Source organism: Solea senegalensis, linkage group LG4 (genome assembly GCF_019176455.1).
Source record: "Solea senegalensis isolate Sse05_10M linkage group LG4, IFAPA_SoseM_1, whole genome shotgun sequence".
NCBI classification, from domain to species: domain Eukaryota; kingdom Metazoa; phylum Chordata; class Actinopteri; order Pleuronectiformes; family Soleidae; genus Solea; species Solea senegalensis.
The window spans coordinates 16,968,111-16,991,943 of record NC_058024.1 but is presented as its reverse complement, the minus strand read 5'-3'; the positions used below and the strand labels follow the sequence as shown (position 1 = coordinate 16,991,943).

Below are 23,833 nucleotides of genomic sequence, written 5' to 3'. Positions count from 1 at the left end.
CAGACCAAGACTAACTTCAATAAAGAATGTGCTATCTCTAGGCTGTAATTTAATGAAGTGCCTCATTACCTTGAATCTCAATTTTCATAATAATTTCTGCGATGATTAAGGTCTACCTTGTTTTAGGTCTATGTATCCTAAAAAAAAATCACTTTTCAGGCTGCAGCAGGGGGAGGGGAGAGACGGAGTAAAATCATTACCATCATCTTCATTAGAGAGAATCCCGCTGTCCAATCAGCATGCTGCTTTGCACGGGGAATCCATAGGCACCCCGTTGGCTGTCGCTAGGATACCACATAATCAGGAGGCAGGCTGTGGCCTGGTTGGTGGAGTGGGGTGTCGATGCTGGGACGATGAGCTTGCTGTGTGTTGGGGGTCGAAAAGAGGGACTGGGGGTTTGGATACAGCACAGAAACGCACTCGAACACGCTCACTCATTCACTCAGCCAGCCACTCAGTAAGGCAGACAAAGAGGAGCAATATTCTGCAGGAAGACAACACACTCCCGGGGGATGGGGCATCATACTCCTGCATCACGTTGGGGGGGCCAGAGAAGGTAGGAGCACCAGCGTTTGGGGGCTTTGTCTCAGCAGCAGCAGTAGCAGCAGTAGCAGAGTACACACACAGGCATACATTTCTCTGAAGGATTACACATTCATAGATTTTTTTTTTGCAATTGACAAAATGTATTCTTGTAGTATTTCTAATGTGGGACATCACAGTTTTCTCATGTTTGGACTTAATGTTATATGCTGATTGAAGCTCCTGCACTTGCTTACTGTGATCTAAGCTTTGAAGAGACAGCCAGCCAGTCTGTCTGTCAGACCCTTAGCAGCTCCCCTCTTCCTGTAGGCTATACACATCCTCCAGACACAAGTCTGACAGTCAGTTCCTGTGGTCTTACAATGCCGGCATGAGTAGATCAATATGTTCTCTTGTGAGGGATGCTGAGAGTGTTGTTATGGTGTTGACCGGCTCTTTTCAATGTAATGCACGTGGCTGGCACTGCTTTGATCTGCCCTCAAAAACACTGACTTTACTACTTTGCATGGCTGCCAGGTTTTTTTCTAAAACCAACATACAGTTTGACTGTGTTCATAGATGTGGGGTCAAGGACTGGAGTGTATGTGTTTCCGTCATACTCCTTCACTGATGGATGACTGATTCAGACAGATGGGGGCTGAAGTGGAGGCATTATTACCAGAGGGGATTCCCTCCTGTCATCGCACAGGGAGGCAATGGGAGGACAGAATCTGGGATGTAGGCTAATTACTTCATACAGGCAGGCAGGCTTTGGCAGAAGTGGTGCTTTGTTTACAACCTTGAACCCACTCTGCTTGACTGGATTCCAGATTTTCACCAATCCCAAATGTGTAGATTTTAATTTTCTTTGAACATAGGACAGAGACTGATGGTTGTTTTTTGTTGTGAAATTATAGAATTTGAGAAGATTTTTCTAGTTTTGTAAAATTAATAGAGTTTCTCCTAATACACTTGTCTGATACAATAAAATAAGCCCCCAACATTCTTCCGCTAATGTATATAGAATCCCTCCTGTATTGTATTTTTGTAATTGAAATGTTGATATGCAGTCATCTTTAGTTTTCATTTCAACATATGCAATTCATTTAGTGGCTGGTTTGTTTACTTAGACATGTTATAGCTATTTAGCACTGTTCTGCCAATTTTAAGGAAAAGCATATGGTTTAGTAAGATTGCAGTTTGTTTCAAAGTCTGCTTTGTTGCACAAGTGGGCTATAGAGCTTTTGGCCCCTAATCCGCTCAAAGGAATAATGAGGGGGAGGAAATAGCTTAAGAATTGCGGCATGGCAGCAGTATTGCTCCTTATTTAATTACTTCCATCACACCTTCTTCCTACTCCAGCTCATTTAAAGTCCTTGGCGCACTCACCCAACCTTTGACCCCAGCATGTTCTTTTCCCCCCCTTTAGGCATCCTCTCAAAAACTACATGCCAACGCCTCTAATCACTAAAAGCTCATTCCTCCCCGTTTTGACACTTTCTTCAGCTCTGTTACATCAGCTGTCATGCTGTTTTAATTCCACTCCATGCAATAATCCCACCCTCTACTTTCCTCCTCTTTGCATCTTCTCACTTCTCACTCTGTCTCATTTGTGTGGAGAGCTCTGGACCTTTTCATTTCATGCTAATGGATGGCAAACCATCAGGGGACCAACCCTTAAAAAGGCTTTTATGGAAAGAGCTTAAATCATTTGTGCTTTTTTTTTGGTCCATGACCATAATGGACTAAAACAATAGGATTTAGAAATCTGAGACAATACATGTACATGTTTTGCCTTGGTAGTTTTTTTAGAGACAGGAATACAAGAGTCTAATAAGAGTAATTTGAAAAATGGGTTTATACCACTGATGTGATGTGATGTTTGGCTCTTGATATTTCTTGTTTTATTGAGAACAGACTTTGCCACTGCTGCCCATTAAGCTTTAACCAAACATGCACGTTCTTCTTAGAGTGAAAGTATTAAAGTATTAAATATGCAGTTTTGAGTGACTGCTGTTGTTGGCTAACTATGCTGTATCCCTTTTATGCCAAAGTCGCTGGATCTCATTAGCTGCCCAAATTACATTATTGTGTCCCTCTCTAACCAGTATTTCTCTGCCTGCCAAACTATTTGTTAGAATGAAGTAGTGCTGAGCGGTATACCAGTTCATACTGAAAACTGGTAATATTTTTCTTTTTTTCACGATATACATTTTTCGTATACTGCAAGACGAATGAAACACTGTTTGGGGACCCTTTTCACTCTTGTACCACACATACTTCGAGCTTAGCTGAAGAAGTAACCGTTATAGTTACTGTTAAAGGCTCAGTGTATAAGAGGTTAGGTGACATTATTTACACTTGGAATGGTACATAAAATTATCATACTGACTTTATTTTTTGAGTGTACGATCACCTGAATGTATGAATAGTTGTTTTCACTACTCCAGAATGAGCCCTTTATTTTATATTTACACCAGGAGTGGGTCATCTCTACCAAGGCCACTGTGATGGACCACCATGTTTTGAATAGACAAGCTAAACATTTTTTGAGTTTTAACTGGAGGCTACCATATGTTCTCCTTCATGCTTGAAAGGGAAGGGTGAGGTGAGGGATATTCCTCTGCAACATATGATATATTCTCTACTATGTAACATTATATTGAAGTGCATAAAAACAAATTCTCATTTATTAGTAGCAAATTAATTTCATCCTTACTACAATTTCATGTTACATTTTCATGCAGTTGAACAGTTGGATAGATTGTCATGTACAAAAGACATTTGGGTTTGGATACAAAGAAGTTAAAATGTGTGTCTTTTTTCCTCTTCTTCTCCCTTCCAGGCACAGGAGAGCCATTCAGAAGAGTCGAGGGTCAAAGGTGAGAAGAGCAGAGGGCACCATGGAGAGTGAGCCGGGGGCTCCAGCCTCTACGGCCAGCAACACTGGGACCACCACTTCCTCCACCACCAGCTCCTCCACCACCACAGCTGCAAGCAGTAGTAATAGTACCTCTAACACTACTGCTACTACTTCGACTGCTTCCGCCAGCAGTAGTAATAGTAACAGCAGCAGCATTAGTAGTAGTAACACTAGCAATAGTGTCAGTAGCGGTACTACAACAGGAAGACAGACAGTGCCTCAGATATCAGTTTACAGTGGAATACCTGACCGACAAACAGTGCAGGTGAGTTTGGCTTTCATAAAACATATTGATATTAGCTTAAGATTGTGCGTGCGTGTGTGTGGAGCAGCAAACAATAAAACTACATCCACAGAAGATAATACAAATAATATAGCATACTTTCCTCTGCTCCACTGCCCTCTGTTGGTGAATACAGGGCCACGTACAGAATTCTCGTGTCCCCTTAAAACTATGTTTTGTTCATTTACTCATCAGATGATGAATTAAATTAGTCATTTTAGTTTTGATCAATATTCTGATGTCACCTCAAGCTCAAAGAAATACATTTTTCCAAGTTTAAGTATGGAATGCTCTCAGTCCTTTAGTGGTCTTGACCCCGTGACCCTAGGATGAGCCTCTACAGAGGCTTACCCTCCCTGAATAAGGTCCTCTTCTCAACTTTTAGTGCTGATACTTTGACAGCTGGGTTTTTGTACCATTAAACTCTCCTTTTCTCACTTTCACCTCGCTGACACTTAAAAGGCAAATACTTAATACTCAACCCAGCCCTCTGAACTTAAGGGACTGCTGGTCATATGGGCACTAAATGCATGTATGTTGTGTGTCTCGGCTAATTGTGGCCTCATTCCAAGAGATGTAGGTCTGTATGGTCCACTGACACCACAGACCACAGGTCACCATCCTTTCTGGTTACTGGGCAACCAGGCAGGAAGCACTTTGAGAGGTGAAGGGTGAGGCCTTATCCCCAATGGCAGAGTTTTAGTCTCATTATACTCGGGTCAAAGAACCACTGAGTTTTCTTGCTGATGGCGATTGAGGGATAAACTCTAACAAGATATTTTGAAACCAACTCAAGTTGTTTCTTTAAGATGAGGCAAGAATGTGTTCACTGTGGATAATCTAAACCAATACTGACCTAAACAATGGCAATAAAATAAATCATAAACCAATACAATGTGATTCAAATATTTGATTGACATGATTGGATTTTGTTAATTTTTTGCAAAGAAATTAGGATTTCATTTGCACTAAATTATTGTTTTAATTATTGATTAATCTACTAATTAGTCTCTTAAGTAATAGTCATTATTACATCTAATATAACAGGTATACATAAAACAAATGGGGAGATTTTTAAGCTTAGGTGGCCAAAAATGTGCATACTTCTAATGCTTTCTGTTTATGATGTGAAATGAGTAAAAACAGCAAATTGTGGGTATTTCATGCTTACAAGTTTTAAGACTTTAAACAAATAATTATTTTAATTATTTAAATAATGTGATCATTTGAAATTAATTTAAGATGTCACATAAATTATATCACACAGAAAACTCAACCAGTCATCAGTGGAACCTTAATAAAGGGTGAATTGAGTGCTGTTGACATGCATAGTTTGGAATTGTCAACAACAACAAATATGTTTATTTCTGTAAATAAACCAGCACATTGCTTCACTAACAGTTGTAGTTCATCAAAAGCTGAATCTGTTTTTTGCTTTCAGGTGTTCCAGCAGGCTCTAAACAGACAGCCTAACACGGCAGCCCAGTACCTGCAGCAGATGTATGCAGCCCAGCAGCAGCATCTGATGCTACAAACTGCAGCGCTCCAGCAGCACAATCTCAGCACTGCTCAGCTCCAGAGCCTGGCTGCTGTACAACAAGTCAGTGAACCAGACCATGAACCAACCATTTGTGTGGTGTAGAGAAAATCATTGATGTTAGTGCCAACCTGCTGTAAAATATGTTCTCTGTCTCTCTCTCTTATTGCCTCTTGCGCTCTCTCTCTGTCTCTCTTTCGCTCTCTCTCTGTCTCTCTGTCTCTCAATCTTTCTCTCTCTCCTGTGTTGTGATAGGCCAGTATTGCAGCTGGGCGGCAAAGCTCTTCGCAGAATGGCACTTCATCTCAGCAAACAGGATCTACTCAGGCTACGGTAAGTGCAGTTTTGAGTGTTTGGCATGTCTTCTAAAAGCAGATCAAGTGTCTTTATAACATTATCATACAACAAAGTTGATCTTAACTTCAAGACATTGGTGGGATACCGAGCTCCCACGTGTTAAGGCATTAATGTAAAGCGTTCCCATATTTTTGAAGACTTGGGTCGTACATTGGCTTACTGCCCCACATTACGGTTAGCAACTGTACGTCTAATAATGTAGACCCAACTAATCAATTATTAATTACTTATTGCAGTCTTAATGCCTTGAAAGTTTTGGGAAAATAGTAAAAAAAAAAAATCCTATTTAATTTTACACAATCTTGACCACTGTCTACATATGTGTCCTCCTTAGATCTGTCTCACAGCGCTAATTGTAACTGTCAGTGTATAAATGTGTCAGTCAGCCTCTTGTCAGTCAACTTACACAACGTATATTTTGTGTTGCTTTGCAGTGCTACAGACAGCAGGAGACTACATTGTCTGCCATCACTATAATATAAAACGAATTGTCAAAGTTCCACACATTCAAGCCTCTCTTATAAAATGATTGATTATGAGTGACTATAAAACCTGCTAGTTCTCATTGTATAAAGATGGATCTTTGTACTGTATTTGAGAGACCTTTGAAAAGTCCTTGAAGTATATTTGGAAGTGTGGAAACCTATAAATGTTTGTATACCTATCAGCATGCATGTACAGGTGTGTAATCTAATTATTCTGTTCTTAAACCCTATAGATCAACCTGACCACCTCCCCAGCAGCAGCTCAGCTGATCAGCCGCGCTCAGAGCATCAGTTCAACCCCCACCAGTATTTCCCAGCAGGCTGTCCTGCTGGGCAGTCCATCGAACACCACTCTCACAGCGAGCCAGGCACAGATGTACCTGCGTGCACAGATGGTGAGATTGCAAACCCCAGGAGCATAGCCACTAGCACATTTACACAAGCACATAAACCGACTATTCCAGTGAATAAGAACACTCCATACAGATTTTTCTCACTAGTGTGCTTGGCGTGAATGTTCAGCATGTCATTATAATTGGTGTGCTTTATTCTCATCTTGCCGCCAGAGTAGATCGTTGGGATAATCTGTCTGACCCCAGAGGTTTTATTATCAACACAGAGGAGATACATTTTTAGAGAACAATTCTCTTGGGTCTCTGGTGTTCCGTAGGCTGTAGCTTAAGGTCCTGTTGTTGCTGAATGACTATTAAATCTTCATTGGTCTATATTGGAAGATGTGGCTGTGGTTAATATCCTGGTTTTATTTTGCTGTCAATTGTGCAGGTGGCATACAGACTGTTCCTGCTACCTCATCATGACAAAGTGCTCACCATTGTCGGAGGTGTTTCATCATTCTAAAAAGCAGCAAAACACATTTGTTTGGTTAGACTGTTGAGGCTTTTAATTGTGGTAGTCTTCTGGTGTTAAACAGGTGCTCAATGAACTTCTTCAGAGATTTTCATTTCATTTTATGGAATGATTTCCAACAAACCTTTTAGGATATATATAAAAAAAATATTTGGTTGGACGTGCAATTCAATTTTAAACCATTTATTTGTCTCACCTATTGTAGATAAATTAAGATTCATACCCATGAACCTTTTAACTTTCCTCTCTGATCCTCTTCAGGCCCAGCAGAGTAACCTTGTACAGGTGGCCAGGAGCCTCGGTCGAGCTGTTCCTCTGTCCCCTCAGCTCATCTTTACTCCAACAGCCACGGTGACAGCTGTCCAGTCAGAGAGCACGCAGGCCTCCTCACAGGTAAGCTTGGTGGTATAATTTTCCCTTTAACTGCAATTATGATGTTCAATGGAGTGTTAACTTCTTGGACTGGACCCAGGAAGCAGATCTGCCTAGAAGTAGTGAGCATAAAATCTGAGGATAGATCATAGGAAATGAAAGGTGTATCATGTTTTCACACATTTAGTTGACCAATAGTGAACAACAAGGAGAGTGATGCACTTTTGGCCTTTACATCGACAGTATTATCCTTATGTTCATCATTAGTATGTCATTCTCTATGGGTTCAAGAGCCTTAAGCCGCACAGCTCCCTGTCTCTGGAACTTTCTCCCACAAACCCTTAAAACAGACTTTCTTCCCACCTTCAAATACCACCTCAGAACTCGCCTTATTAGATATTTTATTCTCATTGTTATTGTTTTAATATTTTTTCTCTGGTATGTGTTCTTGGGTGTCTTAAAGATACAATTAATAAAATGCATAATTAATGATTTATTATTTAATATTTACAATTCTAAAAATGTGTCTGCAATCTCTTTTCTTTATTCTTTCTAAAACGTTTCTGTGTAGAATCAGGTCCAGAACCTCGCCATCCGCGGCCAGCAGGGGGCGACCACATCCTCCTCTCAGACTCAGACTCTGCAGGCTCTCAGTCTGAAGCAGAGTCCCATGCCCATCCAGCCCACTGCACTGATTAAGAATCCCAGCCAGGGGACGCAGGTTGCTACAGGAGGGAAGACCAGCTTCTCCTCTGACATTTCCTCTGATGGAGGGAAGAAAGGAGATGGTGCAGCAGTCACAGAAGTCAGAGCGATAAACATGAGCCGCAGTGTCACAGCCGTCAATGCTCAGCCTCTGATTGCTCCAGGTAAGTGAGGCTTGGAAACACACTGCCTAGAAAGTTCAAATAACGTTTAGATATGTTCAGTGGAGGCCATGAAGCTGATCACAGTTGATGCATTCCCTAGTTGTTGTCTCTCCATATGATGGTTGGCTCATTTTTCTCATCTTTTATGACGGTAAACAGAATATTGTTGCGTTTACTTCTTAGTGTTCTGTAGAAAGATTGATTTTATTTTTGAGGGGCAGATACATTTTAGCTGCCAATCATTCTCTAGCCCCACATTTACTTTTCAAACCTTAAAATAAACATGTGGCTTCAAGCCACCAATGAAAATACTATAGAAATGTGCTCTTGAGTTTTCCCAAAGCTTAGATGGGGGAAGAGTTTTTACACTCTGCACTTTCAATAGCTTTTTTTTGGTTGGAAGTGTGACATGTCAATGACAATGTGCATCAAAAACCCATTCATTCAATAGGGGGTGAAACCAGCCGTATTTAAGACAGTGTTGTGTCTGGAACAGTTGAGCTCCTGAACTAGAAGCCGTGAAAGGCACAATGGCACATAAGATTCTAACTGGAAGTCAGCAGCTGTTTTTCTTTTCTTTTCTTTAATGTGAATGTTGAGAGTATGCCAGCAGGACAAGCTTATTAAGTTAAATCACATCCAGTTTATTTGCAGGATAAGTCCCATCAGATGCATTATCTCATCCTTGGAGGGTCTTGATAAGACACTTTAAAAGATAGCTCCTATAAAGTGGATAGTACATAAGCTTAGAAATATGAGTATGAATGAACTGTATCTATTCATACCTGCTGGGTGTCATAACTGATAACTGTAAACCACATACATTGCATAATACTTGTGCTGTTGTTTTTGTCTACCCATTGAAAAGCGTGTGTGTGAGAAAGAAGGGGTTATCTGAATGTGTTGGTGCCCAACTGTGTCTTGCTTTGTTGCAGTAATGGGTTCACATAAAATGAAAGGGAGAGTGGAAACAGAAACTCTGGCTGCTTACTGAAAAAATGAACATGTGTTGCCATAGCAGCAGTTTATGAGGGACAGGTGTGTGCATATGAGATGCTGTGGAGTTAAAACACTCACTTGTGGATCAGGAAGAGGAAAGCCAGAATGGTTCACTCGTAGGATTTACATTAAAGCTTGGATTCACATTGGCTTTGTCAATTGTGCTTTGATTTTTGGATCTAGAATCACAGCTTTGTTTCTACAGACTTCAGACTTCTGTCATGGTTGAAATATGAGGCTAATGGAATGGAAGAAACCACAAATTGGCTGCTAGATACCATCGTTTTTTTTTTCCTTACTTTAGACCCTGTCTATAACTGTTTGCTTGAATTAGGAGACTCTAGAACCACTGTGTGCGATAAATAATAAAACTTAAAAAATGATACTGTAAATTAATAAAATGCTGATGAACTTAACATGATTCAGCAGTGACTGGTTTAGCTTGACCACCGAGAGGAACCGCTATCAATTGTACTCGGTAGTTTTCATCTATCTATTTAAAAGATGGCCGACTCTTATGGAGCATTGTTTCTGTTGCAGTGGAAGTCACAAACTTTGAGAGTAAGTCACTTTCCTTGAATAATAGAAACTGGGTTAGAATCTGGCTTGTTGCAGTTCAGTGTTTGATCACCACCTCTTGGCAGAAACGAGCCTTCTTACTATAAAACTCAAAATTAAAGGACAGGTCTGAGCATGATGCCAACAAAATAGCAACAAAATCAGTTGTCATTTAAGTGATTATAAAATAAACTGGAAAGGCAAGAAAAATGCTGAAGTAACACTGCTAGAATATTTAATATTTATTAGAGGAGTCTGACATTATTTTTTAACTTAAAATCAACCATGTTGTCTGTTTTTATTTCTGTCAATCTCTAGTTGATTTTGTATCTGCAAACCTGAGTTTTGATGAGCATTGAACTGAAGAAAGATAGCCAAAGAACTGATGTTGCTCTGTTGTTTAAGGCAGGAATGCATCTCATGATAGTCAACCAAAGCAGCAGCCAGTGTGAACACGGAATATCAGGGACTTTCCAGGGCCTGGTGCTACAAACGTGGGAACATATAATGTCCTCAGCCTCATAACATTGCACAACTATACACAAAGATGGCTGTACATACAGGGGGACTATCAGCCAAACTGCGCATATATTTATGTGGGTGTGAGGGCGCCTGAGTCATTCCAGTCCTTAAACCCAACACCTTTAGGGGGAATAGCAGTTCCAGGAGTTCCCCTGTCACCCTCCTCTTCCAAGACTCTGTTCTTCATTAGGGGGTTGAGAAAGTCGTTAGGATTCAAGGAGTATTGTTAGTTGTATCTGGTGTGTGCTAATTCAGAAATCCCCCTCTTTAGCTCAGTGAAATTACATTAATTCACATTGCTGCTGTTCGGTTACAAATCAATTGTGGATCTATGTGTAGTTGCAGTGAAGGTGAAGTTGTACTTGTTTGCACTGTGTTATACTGCTGTTTGCTATCACTAAGTAGAAACATGGGTTTACAGTGAAAGAATAGCAGTGGGTTTTGCATTTTAAATTTCATGATTCATATTGGCCATTCATTCGTTATGCAAATCTTAAAGACAGGTGCATTATTGTTTTGTCACCGCAATAATGATGAAACTGTAGCCAGATGGCATGAGAATGCAGGTACTTCCTCAGAATAAGCCGCCCTGCTATGTTTGAACCAGTGCAAGCTTTTGTAACAATGTGTAAGGCATAGTTAAAACTATAGCTTGCGTAATTAGAAATATATGAACCAGGTAAACGGCTTAATGCTTTAGTCTCAATTGTTTTTCTTTCGGAATAAGGGGTTTCTGTATGCTGTGAATAAATGATTGATCATGTTTTCCCACAAAAACTGTGTCCTTGTGGCCAAGAGCATGACACAGTGAAGGCAAAACTACTAGAGGATCAATATAAACATTGATGGCTTTGTTTTTCTATCAACACAACACTGTGCAATCAGTTTTATATCATAATAGCAAGTGTAAGCCAAGAAGATGTCATTAGGATTTGTAACCAAGCATGACAATCAGATTCTATAAAATTTTTCTGAAGCTTTCTATCATAATGACTTTCATCACCAGTGCATAAAGTGTGTCTCTTTAAGGACTTGTTGTTTGTGTTTTCTCTAAGGTTAAGCATGAAACTTCATTCTTGGTAAATTACATTTAAAGATTTAAAAAAACATTCAAAACTAATGACAATCCCGTTCGACTCGTCTGTACTTTGTCCATACTGATAATAAGGAACATGGCAAACATTAAGTATTTTTGTTCAAACTGCTGCTACACCTTTGTACAGCCACACAGCTGTTGACATGGTTGTGGACTCAAGGTCTTGTTATTTTTCAAGCTGTTTTTTTCTTTTCTTTTAGTTACAAACTACTGATGAAGACCATGTGATATAGTTTAAAGTTCTGGAAAAAAACAGTCAATTTAGGGTGGAAAGCAGCAGCTTAAGGGTGTAACTTTATTTAGAAACATTTCATCTTGTGCTCCAACAACTTGTTTTCGCTCTCAAATTAATGAATTAGGGAGGAAAATGACTGAAATATTCAATTACCAAATAATTACCAGGGTAGTTGCTGATTATATGCATCTGTCGTTTAAGCAACGATATAATGGCCATACAATATGATTATTTCTCAATCACTTTATTGAAATACATCCAGAAAATAGAGGAAACATGTATGACATTTTGAAATAAAAAAAAAAAGAGGAAAAGAATAACTGCTTCTACAGGTTAAAGTGTCAAGTATTAAGTGTGACCTGTGCTTTCACTTGAACAATAGCATAACCTGTGGCTCTCTTAACACTGGCGTGAACCCTTATTTATGTTATTGGTAAAACTTGTGGATATTCTACTATTTCAGGTTGAAAAATATCTGCTGTGGTCTATTAAGTCATGGTTATTCAAGACGTGCTTGAGCTTCACATGCACATTTTAAACTCAATGGCAGCTTGCTAATTTTTAAGACCAACTTTCAATCACAACATTCCTCATAATTTGACAGACATAAAATCGGCAAAGACTTTTGTACAGTACTGTACATCTGTTTATCAATTAAGGGTTTTGGCTCAAGTCTCGTGAAATGTATATTTCAAAGTTCAAGCAATTTGTTTCTTATGCCAAGGAAGTTGTTTTTAGAATATTCCCGCTTGTTGTCATAAACAACATTTACTGCTGTTTAGTATGCATACTTTTCAGTTTACAGGTTGTATAGCCTTGTGATTAAATAATTACTTATTAATGTTGAATGATACATGTAATCAGTATTTTTTTTATGACCCCGTAGGCAGTGTTGTGGAACTGATGGATGTTGGTTTCTTTTCATACATGAGACATTTTAGACTTTGATTATCCCACTGCTTGGCAGTACCCACCCATCCAAGTCTCATATTCATCCTCAAACAGTAAATATTATCTAAAAGCCTTATGTGTACACCATAGCAAACCAAAGTTTCTGTTGGTGGGTTCTTTCTGGGTCTTGCTATTGTGAAAAAGCAAACATTTTTCAGCAGATCCTGTAAGGGACTAATGACATGCAAACTCTGCTGGGTAAAAACATCTACATTTTCCACAGCAAGGCACAGACTGTGGTTAGTGTCTCATAGGGAAACTTTGAAACCAGATGGAGCCTGTCCCACACAAAACATCATGAAAAGAAGGGGGGTAGGAGGAGGGGCCGGGAATGATGGGGATGTGAGACAAATGCTGATGTACTCAGTTTTGCATGCATGGATTTATTGGACGTTGTATGAACACTACCAAGCACACCTCCATGATCATCCAGTTCATACAACAGATGCTACTCTATAGAGCTCCCACAATACTGTCATGCAACAGTCGGACCCAAACCAGCACCATTTTGGCAGGAACTCTCACTGTTCAAATCCACAGATATGTACACCAGGCAACATACAGTATGTACTAAGCAATATGCCAGACAACTTGTCAGTTTGCTGACTGTATTCATAAAAAATGAAGATGGTGGATAGTTGTTATGCCCTGAGATGCCAAAACAGTCAATGACAAGCAAAGGGGAGATTGCTTTACCAGAACACTAAAGATCCTTACAGGTCATGGGGGTCGATCATTGCCATAAATCAAGCTCACAGTGAGCTACCGCTATAAAAGTTTGATGTGTCATGGGCTTTGGGGCAGGTTTTGAGCTCTGCACAGGGTAGAGGGTAGTGATTATTTTTCTACCAGAATGATTGCAGGTTGTTTTATTGTTACAGCACAAATGAACTCATCCTCTACAGTTATTTCCAGAAGTCTTTTTTTAAAATGTATGCTTATGTTGTTTTCATTCCAGCTTACACGCAGATTCAGCCACAATCCCTGGTTCAGCAGCATAAACATCAGCAGCAGTTTGTGGTCCATCAGAGTCAAAGTTCCCAGAAGTCAGCTGGGCAGCTGCTACAGACGGCTTCCATTCAGCCGTCACAGCATCCTGTCCCTGTGCTGCCCAAACCCGCTCCACACCTGCCCTCTACACCTAGCCAGCAGGCCACAATCTTCCACTCCACCATTAGCCCCCACGCCCTCCACTCCTCCCTCAGCCATGCCAAAGCTCAGCCTGTCCAGCTCACTGCTATCAACCTTCAAATACAGCCAACAGTGAGTACAGTTGCACAATCAGACAGATCTCAATCAGAAAAGCATTTGAACAACAAGTTATGTTTTTGGAGCAGTAGTTATACACACAAGGAGTTGGAATATTATTAGAGAGTTGTAGTCTCCCAGGAACATCCAAGTATAATTATCCTATTATGTAGAAAAAGCATGTTGTTTGTCTGTAAAACGAAATGAAAACATGAATTTATCATTTTTGTTGAGGGTGATGTAGACCTGTGGTACTTCACCTCACAGAACCGTAAAGTAACACAATGTTGGATTTGCTCCGGGGAGACAAAACGACACCAGTGAACTTGTTGATGGGGTGTGCTGTAAAGTAGAATGTTGTAGTTATTTTTGTGCAGACCTGTTTGGGCTTTGACAGGGATGCAATTCACCCTGTTGTCACCCTGTTGATGTACCATCAGAATAATCTTATTATTTGAAGGTTGAAATCCTACAATGTGTCACTTCAAGGAAGGACCTTATAACTGTAGGATAATTCAAAGCCAGCTTATTTGCCTGTTGTTTTTTGCTTTGCCTCGAACCTTCAAAAGCTTAGATAATGGATCTTTATGTAGATGGGGACATTTTGTGAAATAAGCATTCACCATACACCTAACTCACTCACTCATAGCCTACTGCTTTATCCTCCACTTGAGTGTTGTGGTGAGGCTGGAGCCAATCCCAGCTAATGGAGGGCAAAAGGTGGGGTATACCCTGGACAGGTAACTGCAGGGCAAACATACAGAGACGGTCAATCAGTCCCTCTCACGTTCATACCTACAGTCAATTTAGAATGTCCAATTAACCCCTGTATGTTTTTGGACTGTGGGAGGAAACCATTTTTATTCAGTTAATTATAGATGCTTCCATGATTGAATATCATTCATGTTATTTTCCCTCATTTGATTCTCGACTCTTCCTCGACTAAGACGACAAAAAAAAACAAAAAACTTGTACATGCTAAATGACATGTAATGATTCTAATGAGGCATGTCTTATTGTACTGACCACCTACCTAGAATTTTGTATTTTACAAGCAGTAACCAGCAAAACAAAAACTACTGTTTCAACAACGCCCACAGAATCACATTCACTTCCAAGACATACATGTTAAAATGGAATCTTCTGGGTTTGGGATTTTTGGTGTAATATTTTCCTACTTGTGTTTTATTTTCCAAACTTTCGGTGTTCAGTTTGTGAGTCACTGACATTAAAAGGATTAACAGTCCCTGGTGTGTTTCATCACGACTATCAGACTTTCTCACATTTTTTCCCTTTGCCTTCTCTCCTTAATATCCATCTAAGGCCTCTAGACTGGTTCAGGATAGTAAAGACAAGCCAACCTCACTGGTGGTGAGAGAGACGTGTCCAACACCCTCTACGCAGCAGCAGCAGCAGCAGAAGCAGCAGCAGCAACAACTACAACAGCAGCAGCAACTACAGCTACAACAACAGCAGCAGCAGCAACAACAACAACAACAGCAGCAGCAGCAGCAGCAGCAGCAGCAGCAGCAGCAACAACAACAACAGCAACAGCAACAACAGCAGCAGCAGCAGCATCCTGCACCCTTGCCATCACAACCTGCCAAGCCTGTAGAGCAGCCCAAGGTCGACCCCACTACCCCAGCTGTTCAGCCAGAAGGTAATGATTCAGCATATTTTTTTCATCTGCTAGATGACTCTCTGGCAGTAAAAAACTATTAGCTGCCACTTTTCACCTTGGTGTGGAAACTGTAACTTTATCTGGGCTCTTCATGATTTTGTTGTATATTAGCATATGTTAAGCCTGCAGCTTTTTCCATACAGATCATTTATATTATTGTTTAAATTTGTTGCATGTCTTTACAGCCTGTGCTTAGTAAAAGTAATAAGGATTTTGGGATTATATCTGTTTTTATGACTTTTCCAATCCAATGAATTTGGCTAATGTGGTTGTACAGAAACCCTGGCGCTTATGTAGTGGATACACTTTGTATACCTTTGTATCATGTACGCTAAACAAGTATTTATTTCTCATCTTCTTGAATCCCTTGTGCATCACATTTGTTGCTTTTCGAATGACTGCTGCACACACAGAGGGAGCAATGTACAGTAATATTTGGACCTCTCTGTCTTTGATTGTTTTTGACCACAACGTCATCTTATAGAGAATACGGATGACGTCACATACATCACGGATAGAGAATACAGGCTTTGCAGATAGATGCTGTGGAAGGTGAAAGTTTTTTGTTTTTTTTTAAGTTTTCAGTAAAAGGACTCTGAACACTAGTGTATATGCCAGGCCTGTATGTGGCGCTGTAATGTGGCTACATATATACACCAAAAATGGAGATGTTGAACAAGTGCATAAAGCATGTGCACTACCGTGTCTTCATTTGTTCACTCCTGTGTGGCTTAGATTTGGTTACAATGCTAATTTGTGACAATGACAATAAAATTATTATAAAACAATGCATTTGTATGTAACTTCAGCTGTTAAAAGAAGGTCTGAAATCTTCACATTATCAAATCTGGCCCTCATTGAAAAAAGTTTGGACACCCCTGATGTATACAGTCACAGAGACAGCATGAACCATGACAACCAGTGGCTGCAACACAAAATATAAGAGTAGCCTTTTCCAACAATAGTTCAGTGCTATGGGTTTCAGTGCTCTCAATGGGTTCTACGTGGATAACAACCTGATGCAATCAATCATTTTAGACGATTCTTCTGAACTAATTTTTGCATGTATGGTCCCAAAACGCTCTTCAAACACCAACATGTCCGTGGTTGCGGGCCCGACACTTTTGTGCTACGCCACTGCGTCAATGTATGTGACGTCATAGGAAACGTGGTTACGGTTGTTGGGACATAAAGAAAACATTTGAGCTGTGGGTTCCCATGCGTGTTGTTAACGTTTGTAAACAAGCTGCAGTAGCCCGGCGCGTGTGTGCGCGCGTGCGCGCGCGTGCGCATGGCGGAAAACGGGGCTGTCTAACTGCTGCTCCCCCACACACACACACACACAGTAGCTTGTGGTCGGCGTGTGCGCGTGTTTCTGTCAGATCGTTACAGCGACCAGACTCGAATCAAACCGCACGTGTTTTGTTTGTGAACGGAGCCATAGTTATTGCGGTAAGAAAACGTGTCGTTTTAGCGGCAGAGACGCAGCATGGCGACGGGATGTTTACTTTCGCTTTGTGAGAGTTTTACCGTTGTTGTGACTTTGGTGAAACTGCAGTGATCCTGTTGGTCATTATAGGTGTGTTATTGTCTGTCGTTAGATCATCAGCGGCACATGGATATTAATATTACGGTAACGGTGTCATTTTTGTTTACTTTTAATGTTGTACCTGTTTTGTACAGTCTTCTGCTTTTGTGCTATATTGAAGCTTTGGTTATTCTATTTGGCTCTCAGAGGTTTAGAAGTACCAGTTCAATTATGAGGATTAACTAAATAAAATGGTTGAAATGAGCAAACCAGCACTTAGTGTGTCTTATCTCAAATTTACCAAACTGATTTAATATTTATTTTTCTGCTGATGGTTTTCTTAATTGTTTGTTGGATTTAAGACATGGAAGAAAATACCTTGAAAATCATAGATAAGTATTAGTGGTGAGAATCACAGGGTACCTCACCATACATGTTCCATGACAAAAATATCATGATCCAATGATTCTGTGTCATACTTCAAAGTATGACATTGGACCACTGTTTAGCAGCCACAGCAGAAGAAATTGGCTAAATTGTTTTTAGTATTATAATTTATTATTATGGGAAAATGGCAAATCCTCATATTTGATAAGGTGAAACTGTATATGTTTGGTATCATTATCAAAAATCACTCAGCCAGTTTATCTCAGGATGCTTTATTTTTATATTTTAATTTTAAAATGTCACAAGTTGTGATTGTGAAATCATCCCTAATGTCATTATAACTGATCCCAGCAGTGACCCTTTGTCACAGAGAACATGCTCTCAGATACTGTCTAGTTTGTGTTCATGTCATAATGGTGAGGTATTCATTTCTTGGTCAGGAGGGAGCTCAACCAAGAGTCCGACTGCCGCACCCGTGACTCCACCTCCAGCCATGACCTCAGGAAATGAGAGTGAGGTGCCCAGCGTGATAGGCAGCGCACCGCAGAATGGGGAGAACAAACCGCCCCAGGCCATTGTCAAGCCTCAGGTCCTCACGCATCTCATTGAAGGCTTTGTCATCCAGGAGGGAGCCGAGCCATTCCCAGTCTGTGTAAGTGCCTGATCTCAGCTTTACCTTGCAGAGAAATGTGATTTAAAAAAATCGAGGTCTGCCGCACTTCTCCATTGAGTACATGCCCGTAGGGAGTTGTCAGCTGGCAAATACAAACCCTCTGTTACTACCAGTAGTGATGGCTCACATTGTGCTCACATGATTCAGTCATTAATTATAGTGAGGTAGAGTGGAGGCTGTAAAAATGGGTGAGTGTGTGTGTGTGTGTGTAATAAGCCTAATTTCAGTGTTTCAGTTATGCTACTTCAAGGCATCAAAATATTTCTTTAATCTGGCATCTCCCTTGAATCTTATTGCATTGTATCTGTATTAACAATATATAGTACAGTGTATCTGTATGCCTGCTGTCTTTGCACCTTCGTCATTAGTCATTAAAAATCAAGAGTGTTCAATTCAATATTTTGTTAACCTGTGGCAGAAGGACACAAAGTGATTTCTAGACTCCTCCTGCCTCCCTCTGGACATTTTGTGTAAATGCTGCCGATATACTTGTTTTTAATGGCTGGACAAATGTAATTCATTTTTAACATGAAAGGTAAATTATCTGTTAAAAAGTGACCTTAGGCTGGAAAAGACAATCAGTGACAATGATTTTTCGATATTCCTTTTAAAAAATGTATATTTAAAAATGATAAGTTTTGTTGCTGTAATATTGCTCAGATGGATGTGGTCCAACGACATTACAGTTTGTCTTTGTTGCTTTTGTGTTTTTTTTTTAGTTGTTGACTTTGTACTGTTGTCGTGACATGTTGATACATTTGTATGTTTTCTACCGGACACCAGGTGGAGCGGCTGCCCATTCTCATCAACAGCCCAAAGAAACTGGACCGTCAGCTCTCCTCAGATCCTGACAAAACTCCAGTCAGCAACGCAGCAAACAGCGACTCTGAGCCGGAGGACATGAACCTGACAGGTGGGCCAAAACAAATGCGACTCCTACAGTTGGTTGTTTAATGTCAGTTTATAGTGGTCGTAAAGAAAGCGAGGGTACTCCACTGCAAATTTAACAATTTCTTTTTTATTATCATTTATAAAATACTAAATGACAAATGTTTATCCACAACACAATGACAAGCACACTACTCTGTTCTCACGACTAATGGATTGCATTAGATTTAAGAGATATATGATTAACTATATATGAGTAATTTATAAGGATTACGGAAGAGTCTACATAAGTCAAACCACTTGGTTTTTCACATTGAAGGCTTATCACTGCCTTCACAATGAAGTAGAACACATGCAGAATGTGTTCCATCAACAATTTTTACCACATAAGCTCACTGTTGGTAATAAATAAAGGTCTTGGAAAAAGTAACAGTCTGCAGTGTTACAATTTTACTGAGTCAGAAACACAAAAGTTTGTGGTTGATTGTTTGTAGCTTAATATACAAATTACATGACACAGAAAGCAACTGTGTATCTAAAGAATGACCCCGTAAACTTCCAATTTGAATGTTGTCATTAGCATCCACATGATGCAGCTCAGAATATGATGTGTGATATTAGTGTTTGTCTCATGTTTATGCTGTTTCCTCCTTGACAGAAAAAGAACTAGAACCAAAGCTGACATGTGAATACTGTGGCTGGGTCGACTTTGCCTACACCTTCAAGGCCTCTAAAAGATTCTGTTCCATGGTTTGTGCAAAGAGGTGAATCACATTTTAGTTTTTAATGAAACAGCTTAGTTGCCCCCCCCCCGTAAATAACAGCCCTAACAATGGACCTTTGTGAACAGGTACAACGTGGGTTGCACAAAGAGGATAGGCCTTTTCCGTCCCGAGAGGAGTAAACCAACCAATCGCTGGCGAAGAAAAACTCAGGGTCGTTCCAGTATAGAAGCAAAGAAGCAGGTACACAAAAACACACATGAAACGCCTGAATCATCCTAACTCCAACCCTCACCTTAACTTAAACTTTATCATGACCTGAATTTAAAGACATCTTAACCCTCAAAGAGCTTCCTGGAACACAAGTCCCCATTAATCGTGTGTATTCTGTTTGAAATCCCCACTGAGATATAAAAAACAAGCATACATACACACCCACACCATGTACTATACAAAACATCCACTACTATAAAACATCCTCATCAACACTTTACCTTCCATTACATTCTGCTTCTAGTGCACATTTTATACCCTACACTTTTCATGCTTCATGCCTTTTAATGAACTGGTGCAGTATTTGTGCCGGGGCCTGATTATTTCCCTCTGCCTTTAAAGGGTCACAATTACGTGCTCCATGATCCTTGTCAACCTTTATTGATGACCAGCAAAACTGGTGGATTGTCTTATGTTTTTTGTGTCTAGGCCTCCGACATAATTCCCCTCTCTATTCTTTCAGTAAAGCCTGAAATGACACACTACAATATGAACTATTGAATCGTGACTTTTTTGCCTCAAGGACAATCTTTTTAGTTGAGTTATATAATGGCCCAAAGGTTGGGTGTGAAATCTCCAGTTGGGGGTTTTACGATTGGATCAATAGAGAGATTTATTATCCAGATGGTTCAGTGTTATGACAGATGAATAGTACAGGCTTTGTCATCAATCCGATATCCCATCAGCAGTGATCAGCCATCAATACTCAAATGCTGAACTTTGAACGTTTCCATTTTCAGAAGCTGTCCCCCTGCCCGCAGCAGACTCAAGCTGGTTCCTTATCCTCACCACATCCCTCACAGCCCAGTCAGGAGGAGTCCAGCCCGTGTTCGGACATGTCCAGCTATGAGGAGCCACCATCTCCTCTGTCAGCAGCCAGCTCAGGTCCTCCAGCTCCTACCCCAGCCCCTGCTCAGGTCCCTGTACGCAGGCAGCCGAGTAGAGCCTCGGACCAGGAGGGCTCCGGTGGGAGAGATGCACCCTCACTCAGTCAGCATTTTGTATCAAGCGACCCTACCAGGTGGAATGTGGAGGAAGTTTACGAGTTCATCCGTTCACTGCCAGGTCAGTGGAGTAATCAAAATTCTTTTTTTTTATTACAATTTCTTTATTTTCAGAACAGGGCCATATATTCAGACATTAAAATTGTCTGAATCAGTCAAAATAAATAAGACTTTTTATTATATTGCTAAAAAATAAAGATAAAAACATTTTATTTATTTATTTATTTATTTAACATTTGTGTAAAAGAAAATATAAAGGGAAAGAGTACATACTTTTAAATTTAAAATGTATGTATATAGATATGCACCCACACACAAAAATAAACAATTGAATAGAATCAATAAATGAAAGAAACTAAAATAAAGAAGTATGACATATAACCACTTCACCACTAATAATGAACATCGAACCATCAGACCGAATTTATATAATACTCGATATTGACCATACAGGTCTTAATGGGATTCCTAACCATCTCAAATGTCTTTTTGCTTGGTTGATATCTCGGTTCCTGTAAGTGTAGTACACTGCTCAATTCTCTGAGCCACATTTCAAGGGTGGGAAAAGTTCTCCACTTTCCACTTCTGAAGTATAGTCTATTGTGTATCCTTTTTACCCATTAACTGCAGTGTATACTCCTTTCTCCCTTGTTCGTGCAGGTTGTCAGGAGATAGCAGATGAGTTTCGGTCTCAGGAGATTGACGGACAGGCCTTGCTCCTTTTAAAGGAGGACCACCTCATGAGCACCATGAACATTAAACTGGGGCCTGCACTCAAGATCTTTGCACGCATCAACATGCTTAAAGACTCATAGCAGCTCTGTGTGTGTGTGTCTTTGTCTGTCTGTGTCTGTGTGTGTGTGTGTGTGTGTGTGTGTGTGTGTGTGTGTGCGTGTGTGCGTGCAAAGAGCGGCGTGTAAAACCTTCATTGTAGCACTGACAGCACAGAGTATTGACTGCACTATGACCCTGTCTTCTCTGTTCCCTTTGATCCAGGATCCCTTTTGCTGGATTTGACCCACATTTCCAGCTCAATAAACCATGTTATTATTTAAACTTGGCTACTGGAACTGATGGTGGTCTCACAATGAGCACTTGAAAACGTTACCTTTTTTTTTATGGTTAAACCGTTATAAGTACAATATTAATTGCTATTGAATGTCACAGAAACACCAGCATCGGACTAAAACAAAACTTTGTCCACCATGTCGTCCTGCCCTTTATTTTCTCTACAAGGTGTTGCCTATACACTGTAGTCACTATTGATCAATTCAAACGCGTTGCTTATGGTACGATGCGCATAGCGTATTAAATTTTGCGACTCATTTTTACAGTTAAGATGCTTAAATAAGTTAAAATATGATTAATAATAATGTAAAATTTTAGCAAATGAGTCGCAGCGCTTGTCCTTGTTATGTATCAATGTACAAGGTACAGTTTGTAAAATGTAATAACATTTATTGGAGAAGTAGCTGGATATCCCTCACCTCAACCATTCCTTCCAGGTGTGTTGGAGTAGCCTTCAATTGGCATCACAACTCAAAGATGTTGTTTATTGGGCTATTGTATAAACATGGTGGTATGAAATGGCGACCTCTGCAGCTGACCTGGCTTCTGATCTAAATATGAAAGGCTAATTTTGGGGAAATGGAAATGAACAATTCATAAAACAATTATTTTTATCTTCAATTTCAAGCAGTTGAAAATAATTTCACCTAAATTTGACTCGCTGGACCTTTTAACAAAGTGAAACTCTTAAAAAGAATAATCAGAACTCCTTCAACAGCGTTGCTTTCAAGTGCCTTGCTGTGTATGCATTTTACATTTTTATATCGGACCATAAGAGGCAAAATTAGGATAAGAGCAGCACGTAACAGGTGAAGGTTACTATGGTACCGTAATTTAATGTGTATGTAATTTAGGGCAGTTAACTCACTGGAGGAAAAAGAGACTGACAGAACAAGCAGTGCCAAAATGCATTAGCTGTTGTGATGGGGTTGGGTCATGCTGCAGCACAGTCATTGGTGAATTGTGGCATTGAAAACACTCGAGTGGAGTCTGGATTTGTTACTTTATTATTAGACAGTGTTGTTGGGAGACATGGCTGTGTTGGGGCTTTCATTTTAATTCAGTAGATGCCCCTTTGTCTTGTTTCACAATAAGACTCAAATACAAAGCTTGACTGAAAATGAATGATTTAAGCAGCTTGTTTGTGACATCAATTCTTTCATGAGAAACATGACATTTTTCACATGCAGATTCACATACGTATTTTTTCCTTTCTTTAAAAAATGATTTACAAGACATGACATTGATTTTTTTTCTGTTTCACAGGACACTAAATTATCTTGGGAGCAGATTTGCTTCGCTCTGCAGAACTCTGCTTTTGGCACTTATTTTTCTTTTCCATTTCCTTTAATGTCTTGAGGCACCTCTGTGCTCATGCATGCAGTAATTCAATAAAGTTTATATGTACATAGCAGCTTAAGTAAGGAGAGATAATGGTAAGTGTTAAAATTAAATTTTTTAAGTTATCCTTGTTATTTTAAAACATAAATTTAATGGTGTTTAATATTTTGAAATATGCAAATATATAAATATGGCCTGGGGAGTTTTTTTTATGTTTTTTCTATTGAAAATATGATCATATCTATTTGTGGTTGTGATGAAAAGTCAACTTTTTAGATAATGCTTTGTTCAATGCTTAACAAAACAGTTTGTACACAACATTTTGCAATTATAAATAATTTGCAGTACATTTATGTCTCTTGACATTTTTTTCAGTATGACTGTGTTTGGATTGAGGATGGGAATCACAGTACCTCAAGATATGATACATAGTCCATGATACCA

At 39.8% G+C, this 23,833-nt stretch overlaps 1 protein-coding gene across 1 annotated transcript; it reads left to right on the top strand.

Moving 5' to 3' along the window:
* Positions 1 to 297: 297 nt before the first annotated feature.
* phc2b (polyhomeotic homolog 2b (Drosophila)) lies at positions 298 to 22,183 on the top strand. Its single transcript, XM_044024244.1, has 15 exons — positions 298 to 556; positions 3,368 to 3,710; positions 5,170 to 5,328; positions 5,521 to 5,598; positions 6,341 to 6,502; positions 7,236 to 7,367; positions 7,918 to 8,215; positions 13,535 to 13,839; positions 15,148 to 15,484; positions 17,861 to 18,072; positions 18,877 to 19,006; positions 19,640 to 19,745; positions 19,832 to 19,946; positions 20,717 to 21,041; positions 21,641 to 22,183. Exons 1-15 carry the CDS (start codon positions 513 to 515, stop codon positions 21,793 to 21,795), a joined length of 2,901 nt encoding a protein of 966 aa, XP_043880179.1. The 5' UTR covers positions 298 to 512; the 3' UTR covers positions 21,796 to 22,183.
* The last annotated feature ends 1,650 nt before the right edge of the window (positions 22,184 to 23,833 follow it).

Excerpts from the sequence above, each read along its gene's own strand:
- phc2b (XM_044024244.1), top strand. The coding sequence starts at position 513 with ATGGGGCATCATACTCCTGCATCACGTTGGGGGGGCCAGAGAAG. Across the intron at positions 7,368-7,917 it reads GCACGCAGGCCTCCTCACAG|AATCAGGTCCAGAACCTCGC; the intron begins GTAAGCTTGGTG and ends GTTTCTGTGTAG. Across the intron at positions 8,216-13,534 it reads TCAGCCTCTGATTGCTCCAG|CTTACACGCAGATTCAGCCA; the intron begins GTAAGTGAGGCT and ends TTTTCATTCCAG.